Source organism: Coregonus clupeaformis, chromosome 21 (assembly GCF_020615455.1).
Source record: "Coregonus clupeaformis isolate EN_2021a chromosome 21, ASM2061545v1, whole genome shotgun sequence".
NCBI classification, from domain to species: Eukaryota; Metazoa; Chordata; class Actinopteri; order Salmoniformes; family Salmonidae; genus Coregonus; species Coregonus clupeaformis.
The window spans coordinates 8,107,167-8,123,103 of record NC_059212.1 but is presented as its reverse complement, the minus strand read 5'-3'; the positions used below and the strand labels follow the sequence as shown (position 1 = coordinate 8,123,103).

At 42.9% G+C, this 15,937-nt stretch overlaps 2 protein-coding genes across 2 annotated transcripts in view; one reads left to right on the top strand and one right to left on the bottom strand.

Annotated features, from left to right (window-relative positions):
* Nucleotides 1-1,509: 1,509 nt before the first annotated feature.
* LOC121532886 (60S ribosomal protein L26) lies at nucleotides 1,510-4,642 on the bottom strand. The gene is made up of 4 exons (XM_041838686.1): nucleotides 4,555-4,642; nucleotides 3,494-3,669; nucleotides 3,129-3,269; nucleotides 1,510-1,674 (listed from the first exon to the last, which is right to left on the bottom strand). The coding sequence occupies exons 2-4, from the start codon at nucleotides 3,659-3,661 to the stop codon at nucleotides 1,546-1,548; spliced, it is 438 nt and encodes a 145-aa protein (XP_041694620.1). The 5' UTR covers nucleotides 3,662-3,669; nucleotides 4,555-4,642; the 3' UTR covers nucleotides 1,510-1,545.
* Nucleotides 4,643-6,275: 1,633 nt separating this feature from the next.
* LOC121532896 (serine/threonine-protein phosphatase 2A 55 kDa regulatory subunit B beta isoform) overlaps nucleotides 6,276-15,937 on the top strand; it is a 55,693-nt gene continuing 46,031 nt past the window's right edge. The window contains exon 1 of the mRNA XM_041838695.1: nucleotides 6,276-6,639. Within this exon, the coding sequence (XP_041694629.1) occupies nucleotides 6,561-6,639 (79 nt within the window). The 5' untranslated portion in view covers nucleotides 6,276-6,560. The remainder of the gene's footprint in view (nucleotides 6,640-15,937) is intronic.

The window sequence follows — 15,937 nt, the reverse complement described above, 5'->3', positions numbered from 1 at the left end:
TTTAAGAATGAAATGTGAGGTATCTGAGCTCTCTAAGAAAATTGCTGATATCACAGAGATTGAGCATCTTGATCTTAATGAGAAAGCTAAATTGAATGATTTACAGAATCAACTGGATAGATTTCATGAGGAAAAGGTTAGAGGAGCCTTCATAAGATCCAGAAAACATTGGTTTGAAAAGGGCGAAAAGAACAGTACAGTCGTGGTCAAAAGTTTGGAGAATTACACAAATAGTAATTTTCACAAAGTCTGAGCCTCAGTGTTTATGATGGAGGAATTTGCATATTCTCCAGAATGTTATGAAGAGTGATCAGATTAATTGCAATTAATTGCAAAGTCCCTCTTTGCCATGAAAATGAACTTAATCCCCAAAAAACATTTCCACTGCATTTCCTCCCTGCCACAAAAGGACCAGCTGACATGTCAGTGATTCTCTCGTTAACACAGGTGATAATGTTGACAAGGACAAGGCTGGAGATCACTCTGTCATGCTTATTGAGTTAGAATAACAGACTGGAAGCTTTAAAAGGAGGGTGGTGCTTGAAATCATTGTTCTTCCTCTGTTAACCATGGACACCTGCAAGGAAACACATGCCGTCATCATTGCTTTGCAAATCAACCATTTATCAGATCATCAAGAACTTCAAGGAGAGAGGTTCAATTGTTGTGAAGAAGGCTTCAGGGCGCCCAAGAAAGTCCAGCAAGCGCCAGGACCGTCTCCTAAAGTTGATTCAGCCCCAGGATTCCTTGTGCTATATTTTGTTGGGCTTCATCGTTTGATGTAAACTGGCGCCATGCTTGGCTCACTCCACACAAATTTATGGTGACCAATAAAGGAGATCTCCTTTAAGATTATCCATATATTCTACCCGTGTAATAGCTTCATTTCTAAATATATATCTGATGTTACCAGTGAAAAGATTTAATACACAAATCAATTTGAATTTGTTCTGATTTGCATGATTTTTGAATATTTGCATGAAATTGTCACCAATTGGATGGAAGCATAGTTTGAGACACCGAACACAGATCCATGATTCTGTCAGTTTTCATACACTATGCACCACATCAGTTTATGCAAAATTAATTGTTACATATTTTAATTATGACCCCAATCGTAGAGAAAACACTTGATAATTAACTTCCAAACCATGATAATGGATGTTTTATTAAGCCTATTTGTGAAAACATTGGCTTGGAAGTCAGACCATCAACACCATTACCAAATTACACCTGTTCAATGGAGCAGTGCTGTGTTTATATTCAACATGGATGTTACATTTGATTTTCACATTACTCCCAACCCGATTTTGCCTGGTCAAGCAGACTGCTGCACTCACAGTTAATTTCACTTGAAGTGAAACAGAACGTGAACCATCATGCGATCAGGCTGGTTCCACCAGGCTCATCCAGAGTATAAATAGGCAAAACAAGAACATCCCCATACGTGTGACTTGCCCACTGTGCGGTGCTTTACTGTGATACTTCCATTTACGACAGACAATGAAAGATTTTTTACAACAGTTTATTGTAAGCAATAGATTTTCACTCTGCCATCTTCTCAATGGTTTCCTCCTTGTATTTGCCCTTCTCCTTTCCGTCAGCGCGGGACTTGGCTTTACGCTCCAGGATCTTCTTGCGATCCTTGTCCAGCTTTAGCCTGGTGATCACGACCTGGCAGGGAAGAGGGAAAGGAGAGATGTGATTGGCACAATCATTTAGAGCAGGAGGAGGATTGGTTCTAGGTCGACTTCCATAAAAACAGTGTGGTGAAAAAAACTGATTAATGAAACACAAACTGAATTCCTCTTCATGAAGAAACACTTCTCAGCCACAATACTAGTCTAGCTACACCAGAAGGAGGCCAGGCTTGAGAAGCTAAATTGTGAGTTTCTGCAAAACAGTGGACATTATGTGCAATTCCGCATGCAATCCCAATCAGAAATGACAAAATCATGTCCAGACATAACATGGAGAGCCATTCTATTAGACAAATGAGAAGAGCCCCCTAATTCTACAAAAGACTGGGGGAACCATATCAAATGTATTACTACTAGTAATATCACTGATGTCCAAGACTGGCTGGAGTAAAGTAGGAATGCGTTGACCATCACAAACAAGTAACCTAGGCTAAAACCTTTTCTTCAGTCTCACACTTGAACATTGATCCTAGGCAATGGCTTACATGTCAGGTAACTGCAGTAAATGCAGTAAGTGGAGCACTAGCAGGTAGTCAATGTTTCTGCCCCAGTACAAAGTATACATTATTGACATTTTAGTCATTTAGCAGATGCTCTTATCCAGAGCGACTTACAGTTAGTGAGTGCATACATTTTTCATACTGTCCCCCCGTGGGAATCGAACCCACAACCCTGGCGTTGCAAGCGCCATGCTCTACCAACTAAGCTACAGGAAGCCTAACATACATGAGGTGCCTGCTCCCATACGACATGTTCAAATCAGTCAAGATATCCAGTGACTTACAGTAAGGCTGACTAGTCAACTAATCTTCCTTCGTAACAGAAAAACACCCATTGCCATGACATCTGAAGGCTGAAACCAGTGGTGAATGGCAAATAACTGTACATTCACTCAGTTTACCCTCACCAGGCACCCTACCGAAACATTTGAACTCAATGAATCGTTCCTTGATTCCACACCTCCTTGTCAAAGTGCATTGGAGAAAGTCAGAGGGCATGAGAAAACATCTAGAAACAGATGTATTACCATGGCATTTCCAGCAGAAATATGCAATTTTGTAATGTTTTTTTATTATTATCTCCCAACTGCACGAACTGAACGTGACCCAGGTGTGGTGACCACTGAGCTTGGACACACTGATAAACCTGCATGTAGAAATTCCTACATGTATGCATCACCAACAGGTAGCTGCTGAGCATGGTAGTTATTTAGATGTGTTAGAGTGAGATTTGTTATGCGTCGCTCCACAACGATACAATAGAAAATACTGATTTTTTTTTTTTAAACATTGTGGACCACTCAAATTGAGTTGAGACAAACTATCATTATCAAACATGGTACATACGTCATGTATAATACAGCTATACACATTATGCATAAACAAAAAAGTACACGTGTGTGACTACAGGGAGACATTAGAGCCTCACCTTGCTCGGGTGGATGCCGACGTGCACGGTGGTTCCGTTGGCCTTCTCTCTCTGCACGCGCTCAATGTAGATTACATACTTCTTCCTGTAGACCTGCACTACCTTGCCAATCTGCTGGCCTTTGTAGTGTCCACGGACAACCTGCATAGCACAAACATGGAAAATATCATTAAAGATGACATCACCCACGTGACAAATCTTAACGTTAATTTGTACTGGTTTGAACTCATGGTGTTAGTTCTGGGCTGACCTGTAATTACAGGGCTGGAGTTATGTAGTTCCTCACGCACATTAGTAGCAACTAGTAAGCCAACCTCAGAATTAGTTTAAAGTCTGGTGAAACAGCGTGGTTATGGGGTCTTTACCTGGACCTCGTCGTCCTTACGGATGGGCATGGACCTCGCATTGTACTTCTGACGGAGCTCCTTGGAGAGGGGGGAGGACATGATCTTCCTCCGGATGTGTGAGGGGGCATTGAAGTGCCTCTTGCGGTTCTTACGCCTCGAGGATGTCACAAATGGATTCAGCTTCATGTTGATGGCTGCAGTAGACAACATTCAGACTAAAGGGTTAGCATGACCAGCCAGATCAATCCCAACTTGCTACATGTCAATCATTTGTCGTCTAGGCAACATGTGTTTGTTACCAGTAACCAACACCACAGCATAGCTTATGTACAAAACAAAGCGACAGAGCCAAGAGATTCCCAACCTTAAAGGTAACGTTGGTTCGCTAGCCTTATTAGCGAGCACCTCAAGCAACACAATGTTATTTAGGTCCAGCTAGTTAGCTACATAGCTAGCTGGGTAACGTTAGCTAGGTAGCTAGTCATTTTCAGGATCGCATGTCAATAGCTACAACACCTTGCTAGCTAGACAGGCTATCCACCCAACAACATAACTAACGTTGAACAATTCAGGGACAATCACAGAGACCACTAGCTACAAGTTTACACACAAATCATCGAGCTGTTATGTACGCGTCACCTCCCTGCCTTCAACATGGCATGGGTACACACAGATAGCATTAGCAACCTTGCTGGGTAACTATGTTTGATGCTGGTCAAGCGCAGTGCACTTCAGTGTTCGCGACATACAAACTACACATTTCAATGCCATGGGATTCCCTAAATATGAAACACTATGCGAACATATCGTGAAATGAATGTTCAGGCCCAGTTCAATTCGTAGCCTGTCTGCCATTCTCTGGAGTTGAACGGGTAGCTAGCAAGCCAGCACCGGTCGAGGGATGCAGATTACGGGACGTTTGATTTAGCAATCAATATAAAATGTGGCTCCAATAGTGATCACTATAGAAAGATACCAGCGGTACCTGACTTTACGCGTACTTTTGGGGACCTACAAAAGTGTATAACATAGGATGGATGTTGATAACTTTGGTGAAAATGTCAACCAGGAATTCTTACCCTGCCAATTACTCCTCTATGACCGGCGGAAAAGAGACTCTCATTGTACTTCCGCTCACATTAGTTCACACATGAGTCCCGCGAGAAGTACACACACAGAATGAGAGTTACTGCTGCTGATACTTTGTAGCTGGAAGTTACATCAATAAAAATAATTCACATTAATCAGAAATGCCTGGATAATAATATACAAATGTGTATGTAGTACATAGACAAATATGAAATGCTTATTTGTTCCTACACGATTGTTATTGTGCTTTGGAGTTTCACATTAGTCAATGGAGTTTATTTTGGCTGTTTATAGATTAGGCCTACAATTTCATGACAATATTGAAGTCCAGTACGGGACGCCGACGCCAACAAGTGAAAAAGCATATAGTTTCATGGGGAGGCATCGTTTGATGGAACAGTTCCAATGCCTCTCAGAGCATGCTATAGGTTTGTTGTCCGTGTGTGTGTGTGTGTGTGTGTGTGTGTGTGTTTGTCAGGGCGGCCTTTGAACTGTATAGAGGTATACTAGAGTAGAATATGAGCAATATGGATGCTGACCAGGAGATGTCGCCATAAACCATGATGTAATTCACTCAGACCTCTTGGACCTTATAGGAGTTTCCATCTTGACTGTCTCACCCTGATCATCTATTAGATGCTAAATATCACGAGAAGAGACCTAATGCAAACAAACTACACCGAACAAAAATATAAACGCAACATGTAAAGTGTTGGTCCCATGTTTCATGAGCTGAAATAAAAAATCCCAGAAAATTTCCATACGCACAAAAAGCTTATTTCTCTCAAATGTTGTGCACAAATTTGTTTACATCCCTTTTAGTGAGCATTTCTCCTTTGCCAAGATAATCCATCCACCTGACAAGTGTGGCATATCAATAAACTGATTAAACAGCATTATCATTACACAGCTGTACCTTGTGCTGGGGACAATAAAATGCCACTCTAAAATGTGCAGTTTTGTCACACAACACAATGCCACAGATGTCTCAAGTTTTGAGGGAGCGTGCAATTGGCATGCTGACTGCAGGAATGAAATGCATGGCGAGGACGGTTCGAAACAGGCTCCTAGGGGCAGGGCTGAAGTCGTGCAAAGCTATAAAAAAGCCCTTCATTAATGAGAAGCAAAGAAGAGCCAGGCTGAGGTTTGTAAAAGACCATAAGGACTGGAGTAATTTCATTTTCTGCAAATAAACGCTCTAAATGACAATATTTTTATTTGGAATTTGGGAGAAATGTTGTCTGTAGTTTATAGAATAAAACAAAAAGGTTATTTTTTACCCAAACACATACCTATAAATAGTAAAACCAGAGAAACGGATACTTTTGCAGTGGTCTCTTAATTTCCCCCCCAGCTGTATATATATGTATCCTGTATCCTAGCCTAAAACCCACGAAGGGCTGAAACACGGTGGTTTTACTTTTAACTATATATAAGTTAGGCTATCAACCTCTGTCCTTAAAGAGTTGCGGAATTTCCTATTCACTTCGCTCTCTAAATTATACTATTATCTAGGCTACTTCGCTTCACTTCGCTCACTAAATTATAAAATTATCTAGGCTATTTAAGAAGAGGGGGCGGGGGACACAGGTTGATTTGAATCACGCCAAGACAAGGCAATTTCCAACACACTACCCCGTACCCCTCTCCAGCCCCCTCCCTACCGACTCCCATCAGATAACGGGTAAAAGAGGCGCAATAACCTCCAGTCCCGCCCGCGCCACACGGGATGAAATGACACCATGCAGATGAAAACGTGATGAACACGGAAGCAAAAGGCGCGTTGTCACGGACATCATACTTCTCCGCCGCGCGCTGTTATAACCGGTTAACTGACCATGCTCGGCTCGCGCTGTCTGTCTGTCTGGGTGAAAGTGATGCGGTCATAGCGCGAGCAAGCTCGTTCCATCCCTCTCCGGTCTTCGGTCTCTCTCTCGCGGCAGTGCGGATGTGGAGTCAACGCCGGAGCACTGCCTTCTGCTAGCCGGAGAAGAAGATGAAATGTTTTTCCCGTTATCTCCCGTACCTCTTCCGCCCTCCCACCACCATCCTGTCTTCCACATGCCACACCGAAGGTAGGTAGAGACTCACCGGGGGCTCTCAGGAGCTGTGTGTGTATGTTGTGGTCAACAAGAGAGGGGAGTTTAGATGTCTAGTATAGATCTCGTTATATGTTGTTGACCATATACTGCCTATAGGCCTGTATGCTTTATCCGTGCTTCTGACCTTAACTGTGTGAGCTGTCATTGTGAGCTGTCATTATGAGCTGTGTCCTGTCTGTGGTTTTATCCTATAGCATGTCTAGCTTAGTTAGGGCAAGACAACTGACAACACTTTTGAATGCAAACGTGACCACTTACTGTAAAGCAGACCTGGTTCAAATAGGCCTACTTTTGGGCATAATTCCGCCTGGAGTTTGCACTTTTGGGACTGTTCTATTAGCAAACTAAAAGCAAAGCTGAAGTATGGGAAAGTATTAGACATGTGATTTCACGTTGGTTGTGCTCGATAAGTGGATAGAAGTTTAGAACTGATCTGCACCACTGTGACACCAATCCATTCTGAGAAGTCTGATCATTCTGAGTAGCCTGATCATTCTGAGTAGCCTGATCATTCTGAGAACTTACTACACCTAAAAGGCCTCCATTTCATTAGAACAGTGTGATGTCTGTGTTTCAATGTTCTCTTGTTAATTTGTCTGGTATTATACAGGGGAATGCCACATTCCATGTGCTTCCTAAAGCAGAGCAGACAGGGCTGTTCTGAATACAGGGCATGGGGAGCGCAGACAGAGCACTGAAGCAGTTGACTTGTTACAGAGGGCAGGTGACCATGTGTGTGTTTGTGTGTGTGTATAGGAGCACTTCAGGGCGCTATAGAGCACAGTGCCCACAATTACTGACTTTTAATACTTACTGACTTACAGAGTTGATTTCCTTGTTTGTGGTAATATGTAGCCTACACATTCTTCACACTATAGTACACATGAGACCTGGTAACTGTGTGTATTTCTCTCTCTCTCTCTCTCTCTCTCTCTCTCTCTCTCTCTCTCCCTCCCCCTCTCTCTCTCTCTCTCTCTCTCTCTCTCTCTCTCTCTCTCTCTAGCCCCCTCCCCCTCTCTCGCTCTCTCTCTCGCTCTCATTTCAATTCAATTTAATTTAAGGGGAAAATTGGCATGGGAAATATATTTTTACATTGCCAAAGCAAGTGAAATAGATAATAAACAAAAGTGAAATAACCAATAAAAAATAACTGTAAACATTACACTCACAAAAGTTCCAAAAGAATAAAGACATTTCAAATGTCATATTATGTTTATATACAGTGTTATCATGATGTGCAAATAGTTAAAGTACAAAAAGGAAAATAAATAAATATAAATATAGGTTGTATTTACAATTGTGTTTGTTCTTCACTGGTTGCCCTTTTCTTGTGGCAACAGGTCACAAATATTGCTGCTGTGATGGCACACTGTGGTTTTTCACCCAATAGATATGGGAGTTTATTAAAATTTGATTTGTTTTCAAATTCTTGGTGGGACTGTGTAATCTGAGGGAAATATGTGTCTCTAATATGGTCATACATTTGGCAGGATGTTAGGAAGTGCAGCTCAGTGTCCTCCTCATTTTGTGGGCAGTGTGCACATAGCATGTCTTCTCTTGAGAGCCAGGTCTGCCTATGGCGACCTTTCTCAATAGCAAGGCTATGCTCACTGAGTCTGTACATAGTCAAAGCTTTCCTTAATTTTGGGTCAGTCACAGTGGTCAGGTATTCTGCCACTGTGTACTCTCTGTTTAGGGCCAAATAGCATTCTAGTTTGCTCTGTTTTTTTATTAATTATTTCCAATGTGTCAAGTAATTCTCTTTTTGTTTTTTCATGATTTGGTTGGGTCTAATTGTGTTGCTGTCCTGGGGCTCTGTGGGGTCTGTGTAGAGTATAGAGACTACGGCCCAGACAGTGATATAGACACCAGGAGCTCCAGAGACTACGGCCCAGACAGTGATTTAGACACCAGGAGTTCCAGAGACTGCGGCCCAGACAGTGATATAGACACCAGGAGCTCCAGAGACTACAGCCCAGACAGTGATTTAGACACCAGGAGTTCCAGAGACTGCGGCCCAGACAGTGATTTAGACACCAGGAGCTCCAGAGACTGCGGCCCAGACAGTGATTTAGTCACCAGGGCCCAGATTCACAAAACCTTCTTAAGAATACATTTCTTCTTCACTGCCATTTTTTCCATAACTATAGACTTAAGGAGAAAGTTAAGCAAAGTTGCTATTCCTCAAAAAGGTTATTGGAAATGTACTTGCGCTATTTCTTATTTTTGTCCTTAAGCAAAAAGTTAAGAAGAAATCAGATTATTGAAAATAAAGTTATTGGAAATGTTATTAATTCCAAGATAGCTAAACCTTTGTCTTAAACTCAGGGCAGTGAGAGAAAAAGCTCATGAAAGCAATTGAACATGTTTAATTCACTCACAAACTTCATCTGAAAGTTTCAGTATTGATTATTTTAAATCCAAGAACATGTTTTAGAACAGTAATCTCAGTAAGAAATATGCTAACATGATTGCCATTGCTAGCTACAGTTGAAGTCGGAAGTTTACATACACGTAGGTTGGAGTCATTAAAACTCGTTTTTCAACCACTCCACACATTTCTTGCCTATAGTTTTGGCAAGTCGGTTAGGACATCTACTTTGTGCATGACACAAGTAATTTTTCCAACAATTGTTTACAGACAGATTATTTCACTTATAATTCACTGTATCACAATTCCAGTGGGTCAGAAGTTTACATACACTAAGTTGACTGTGCCTTTAAACAGCTTGGAAAATTCCAGAAAATGATGTCATGGCTTTAGAAGCTTCTGATAGGCTAATTGACATCATTTGAGTCAATTGGATGTGTACCTGTGGATGTATTTCATGGCCTACCTTCAAACTCAGTGCCTCTTTGCTTGACATCATGGGAAAATCCAAAGAAATCAGCCAAGACCTCAGAAAAAAAATTGTAGACCTCCACAAGTCTGGTTCATCCTTTGGAGCAATTTCCAAATGCCTGAAGGTACTGCGTTCATCTGTACAAACAATAGTATGCAAGTATAAACACCATGGGACCACGCAGCCATCATACCGCTCAGGAAGGAGACACGTTCTGTCTCCTAGAGATTAACATACTTTGGTGCGAAATGTGCAAATCAATCCCAGATCAACAGCAAAGGACCTTGTGAAGATGCTGGAGGAAACCGGTACAAAAGTATCTATATCCACAGTAAAACGAGTCCTATACCGACATAACCTGAAAGGCTGTTCAGCAAGGAAGAAGACACTGCTCCAAAACAGCCATAAAAAAGCCAGACTATGGTTTGCAACTGCACATGGGGACAAAGATCGTACTTTTTGGAGAAATGTCCTCTGGCACCAGTCCCTCCTGCAGCAAAGCACCCCCACAGCATGATGCTGCCACCCCTGTGCTTCACGGTTGGGATGGTGTTCTTCGGCTTGCAAGCGTTCCCCCTTTTTCCTCCAAACATAACGATGGTCATTATGGCCAAACAGTTGTAAAAAAAATTCCCTGTCTTTGGTCAGTTAGGATCACCACTTTATTTTAAGAATGTGAATTGTCAGGATAATAGTAGAGAGAATGAATTATTTAAGCTTTTATTGATTTCATCACATTCCCAGTGGATCAGAAGTTTACATACACTCAATTAGTATTTGGTAGCATTGCCTTTAAATTGTTTAACTTGGGTCAAACGTTTCGGGTAGCCTTCCACAAGCTTCCCACAATAAGTTGGGTGAATTTTGGCCCATTCCTCCTGACAGAGCTGGTGTAACTGGAGTCAGGTTTGTAGGCCCTCCTTGCTCGCACACTGCTTTTTCAGTTCTGCCCACAAATGTTCTATAGGATTGAGGTCAGGGCTTTGTGATGGCCACTCCAATACCTTGACTTTGTTGTCCTTAAGCCATTTTCCACAACTTTGGAAGTATGCTTGGGGTCATTGTCCATTTGGAAGACCCATTTGCGACCAAGCTTTAACTTCCTGACTGATGTCTTGAGATGTTGCTTCAATATATCAACATAATTTTCCTTCCTCATGATGCCATCTATTTTGTTAGGTACACCAGTCCCTCCTGCAGCAAAGCACCCCCACAGCATGATGCTGCCACCCCCATGCTTCATTTCTCCAAAAAGTATGATATTTGTCCCCATGTGCAGTTGCAAACCGTAGTCTGGCTTTTTTATGGCGGTTTTGGAGCAGTGGCTTCTTCCTTGCTGAGCGGCCTTTCAGGTTATGTCGATATAGGACTCGTTTTACTCTGGATATAGATACTTTTGTACCTGTTTCCTCCAGCATCTTCACAAGGTCCTTTGCTGTTGTTCTGGGATTGATTTGCACTTTTCGCACTAAAGTACGTTAATCTCTAGGAGACAGAACGCGTCTCCTTCCTGAGCAGTTGTGATGAGTGTGATAGAAGGAGTCAGGCGCAGGAGGGTAAATCACAGAATACAGAGTTTATTCCGTCGTACATAATTGCGCTGGATAGCGACACACGAAAACAGGCACAGGGGAAACTATCTACCCCGGAAATACACCGAGCTACACTACTCTCACAAATAACAATCACCCACAAGGACAAGGGGGGCAGAGGGAACACTTATACACAGACTAATGAGGGGATAAGAACCAGGTGTGTGTAATTGACAAGAAAAGACAAATGGAATGATGATACATGGAGTGACGAACGCTGAAGCCCGAACAAGGAGGGGAGGCAGCCTCGGCGGAAGTCGTGACAGCAGTATGACGGCTGCTTGGTCCCATGGTGTTTATACTTGCGTACTATTGTTTGTACAGATGAACGTGGTACCTTCAGGCGTTTGGAAAATGCTCCCAAGGATGAACCAGACTTGTGGAGGTCTACACAAATTTTTCGGAGGTCTTGGATTTTCCCATGATGTCAAGCAAAGAGGCACTGAGTTTGAAGGTAGGCCTTAAAATACATCCACAGGTACACATCCAATTGACTCAAATTATGTCAATTAGCCTATCAGAAGCTTCTAAAGCCATGACATCATTTTCTGGAATTTTCCAAGCTGTTTAAAGGCACACTCAATTTAGTGTATGTAAACTTTTGTTGGAAAAAGTACTTGTGTCATTCACAAAGTAGATGTCCTAACCGACTTGCCAAAACGATAGTTTGTTAACAAGAAATTTGTGGAGTGGTTGAAAAACGAGTTTTAATGACTCCAACCTAAGTGTATGTAAACTTCCGACTTCCATTTTTCACACACACACACACACACACACACACACACACACACACACACACACACACACACACACACACACACAATATGCGAATAGTAAAAAAAATTAACATAAATATGGGTTGTATTAACAATGGTGTTTGTTTTTCACTGGTTTTCTTGTGGCAACAGGTCACAAATCTTGCTGCTGTGATTGCACAATGTGGTATATCACCCAATAGATATGGGAGTTTATCTAAATTGAATTCTCTCGGTCTCTCTGTCTCTCTTTTACACTGTCTTCTTCTCTCTGTGTGCTGTCTATATCTTATGTCCAAAAATGTGCTGTATATAACAACAACAACAACAACAACAACAACAGTATGTCTCCGGTTAATTACGCAATTCAAAGTAAATCCCTAATTTCTAACAAATTCCATTTTACCTTCCAATCCTTCCTCTGTTCTGCTCAGCTGGGATCTGGGATTATAAAAGGATTACCCTGGAGTGACTGAGTGGTAATCTACAGGATTAAGATTGTTCACCTATTATCTATAACATTTATTCATAGGCAGGCCTGGAGGATTGACGCTGCAAGTGGAGGATTTTAGTAAAAGTCTGAGCTTTCTAAAAGAAATAACCCTCCCTCCAAGTGATAAGCAAATACTCTTCAAAATCTTAGAGAGAGAGAGAGAGAGAGAGAGAGAAACATACTTTTCCCATGCCAATTAGGCCTTGAATTGAATTGAATTGAATTGAATTGAATTGAATTGAATTGAATTGAATTGAGAGAGAGAGAGAGAGAGAGTTTGAGGCTTGTGGGTTGAAGGAATAGAGGAGGATAGGCTCTTTAAAGATTCATGAAAAGCCTCCTATGCATCCCAAATGGCAGCCTACTCCCTTTACAGTGCACTAGGGTGCTGGTCAAAAGTAGTGCACTATAAAGGGAGTAGGGTGCCATTTGGGATGCATATTATATGTGTTTATCTGGAAGACAAGTACTACCACATTAATGCCACCTCCCTCTATGACACATGCAGTAGCTCATATATATCCAGGCATTTAATATTTTGTCATTTTATGATGGGGTTTGTGGTGAGACTGTGCAGGGATCTCAGAGCAATAAAGTCAGTAGACTGTGTTTTACAATACCAGTGATTTAGTGGGGAAGGAGGCAGGGGAGTTTTTCTTAATTAGCTTTTTCTTTTGCAGCTAATTCTGAGACCAAGAGAGAGACTGGGGAGGGGGGAGGAGAGAGATTAATGGAGGAGGAGGTGGAGGAAGTGAAAGTCTGACCTGGCAGCAACACACTGCTCTGACTGTTCTCTCTCTCTGTCTCTCTCTCTGTCTCTGTCTCTGTCTCTGTCTCTCTCTGTCTCTCTCTGTCTCTCTCTCTCTCTCTCTCTCTCTCTCTCTCTCTCTCTCTCTCAGGGTGATGGGGTTGAAAAAGGAGGCCTAGTGTAGGGTTGTCATAGTGATATGTTGTATAGTGTGTCATTAGTATTGAGGGAGCTAAACTAGGCTGTTTGTCCTGGCAGAGTGCATGGGTGTGTGTGTGTGTGTGTGTGTGTGTGTGTGTGTGTGTGTGTGTGTGTGTGTGATCAGCTGTGTGTATGTTGTCAAGGTCTTTACATTTTCACATGTAATGCCAGAAGGTGGTGCTGTAAGATAAGATGTACTACTGTTAGTGTCAGTGTTGAGGTAGCAGACATTCCCTAAATGTGAGGCTGCTCTGCTCTCTATGGTCAGACAACACAGAGACACTCCTCCTCACGGCTCAGTCTAGTGTAAATAGACAGTCAAACGGCCAGACGGACGGACAGGGGCAGCGGGTAGCCTAGCGGTTAAGAGCAATGGGCAAGTAACCGAAAGGCTAGGTGGAAAAATCGTCTGTTGTGCCCTTGAGCAAAGCAGTTAACCCCCAACAACAACTGCTCCCCGGGCGCAGATGACGTCGATTAAGGCAGCCCCCCGCACCTCTGATTCAGAGGGGTTGGGTTAAATGTGGAAGACACATTTCAGTTGAATGCATTCAGTTGTGCAACTGACTAGATAAATCCTTTCCCTTTCCAGAGGGACAGACCGATGGACAGACAGGCAGGCAGACAGACAGACAGACGGACAGGTAGACAGACAGTCTCTCACTGACAGACAGACCAACAGTCTCTCACTGACAGACAGACAAAGAGACAGACAGGCTGGCAGGCAGACAGACTGTCACGGCCAGTCATCTTGTTCTATACAGCCACTTAGTGAGACCACTTAACCAGTCTAGATCAATATTAGCTTTACAGCTTTACTCCGATGGTCCAATTAAACTAAGCCTAGAGAGTGTAAGTTATAGGCTGGATCAGCTCATTGACATGTTACTATTCACAGAGGGAGGACAAAGTATCTCTGTGTCAGTGGATTTATCCTGGTAATAGACTGGAGGGTGATCCCGTGTGTTGGAGGACTCTGTTTACTTCAAATCCATAGACAATCACACTAGTCAAACACGGTATCTGCTCCCTATAAGTCACATGTGTCAAACACAAGGCCCGCTGGCCGGATCAGGCCCCATTTCTATCCATTTCTGATTTGGGCTGTCATTTCATTTTGGCCCACTTCCATGGAGTACCACAGTATGAGTCATAATACCCATAAAACTTAGCAGTCAAACAAGGAAATGGTCCCAATAGTTTTTCCACCATTCCTTTTTCCCATAGGGGATTTTAGAAACACTTAAAATAAGGGCTGTGTTCTGTGTAGGCTTACCCTGATGTGACGTTTTGATAACCATGTAAATTTCTCTAGGACAAGGTGACTTTTATGTTTTCTAAAATTCCCAATGGGAAAAATGAATGGTGGAAAAACGATTGGAACCATTTTCCTGTTTGACCGTTAGGTTTTATGGGTATTATAACACCTCCACTGCAGGGTCTATACTGTACCGTCCGTGATGCGCTGCACTACAAGTCACAGCAAGCACTCCCAACGTGCTGCATGCCAAGTGCTCCCAAACCCATAAAAACACCCACACGAGCCAGCCAGTGCGCTGTATCATATGCTATATATACAAAGGTATATGGACACCCCTTCAAATTAGTGGATTCGGCTATTTCAGCCACACCCGTTGCATAAAATCAAGCACACAGCCATGCAATCTCCATAGACAAACATTGGCAGTAGAATGGACTTACTGAAGAGCTCAGTGACTTTCAATGTGGCACCGTCATAGGATGCCACCTTTCCAACAAGTCAGTTAGTCACATTTCTGCCCTGCTAGAGCTGCCCTGGTCAACTGTGAGTGCTGTTATTGTGAAGTGTAAACATCTAGGAGCAACAAAGGCTCAGCCGTGAAGTGGTAGGCCACACAAACGCGTAAATATCATCTGTCCTCGGATGCAACACTCACTACCAAGTTCCAAACTGCCTCTGGAAGCAACATCAGCACAATAACTGTTCGTCGGGAGCTTCATGAAATGGGTTTCCATGGCTGAGCAGCCGCACACAAGCCTAAGATCACCATGCACAAGCATCAGCTGGAGTGGTGTAAAGCTCGCTGCCATTGGACTCTGGAGCCGTGGAAACGTGGTCTCTGGAGTGATGAATCACGCTTCAGCATCTGGCAGTCCGACGGACAAATCTGGGTTTGGCGGATGCCAGGAGAACCCTAACTGCCCGAATGCATAGTGCCAACTGTAAAGTTTGGTGGAGAAGGAATAATGGTCTGGGGCTGTTTTTCATGGTTTGGACTAGGCCCCTTAGTTTCAGTGAAGGGAAATCTTAGCGCTATAGCATAGAATTACATTCTAGACGATTCTGTGGTTTCAACTTTGTGGCAACAGTTTAGGGAAGGCCCTTTCCTGTTTCAGCATGACAGTGCCCCCGTGCACAAAGCGAGGTCTATACAGAAATGGTTTGTCGAGATCAGAACTTGACTGGCCTGCACAGAGCCCTGACCTCAATCCCATTGAACACATTTGGGATGAATTGGAACGCCGACTGCGAGCCAGGCCTAATCACCCAACATCAGTGCCCGTCACTAATGCTCTTGTGGCTGAATGGAAGCAAGTCCCCACAGCAATGTCCCAACATCTAGTGGAAAGCCTTCCCAGAAGAGCGGAGGCTGTTATAG

Excerpts from the sequence above, each read along its gene's own strand:
- LOC121532886 (XM_041838686.1), bottom strand. The coding sequence starts at position 3,661 with ATGAAGCTGAATCCATTTGTGACATCCTCGAGGCGTAAGAACCGCAAG. Across the intron at positions 3,270-3,493 it reads GTAAGGACGACGAGGTCCAG|GTTGTCCGTGGACACTACAA; the intron begins GTAAAGACCCCA and ends TGTGCTATGCAG. Across the intron at positions 1,675-3,128 it reads TCGGCATCCACCCGAGCAAG|GTCGTGATCACCAGGCTAAA; the intron begins GTGAGGCTCTAA and ends CTTCCCTGCCAG.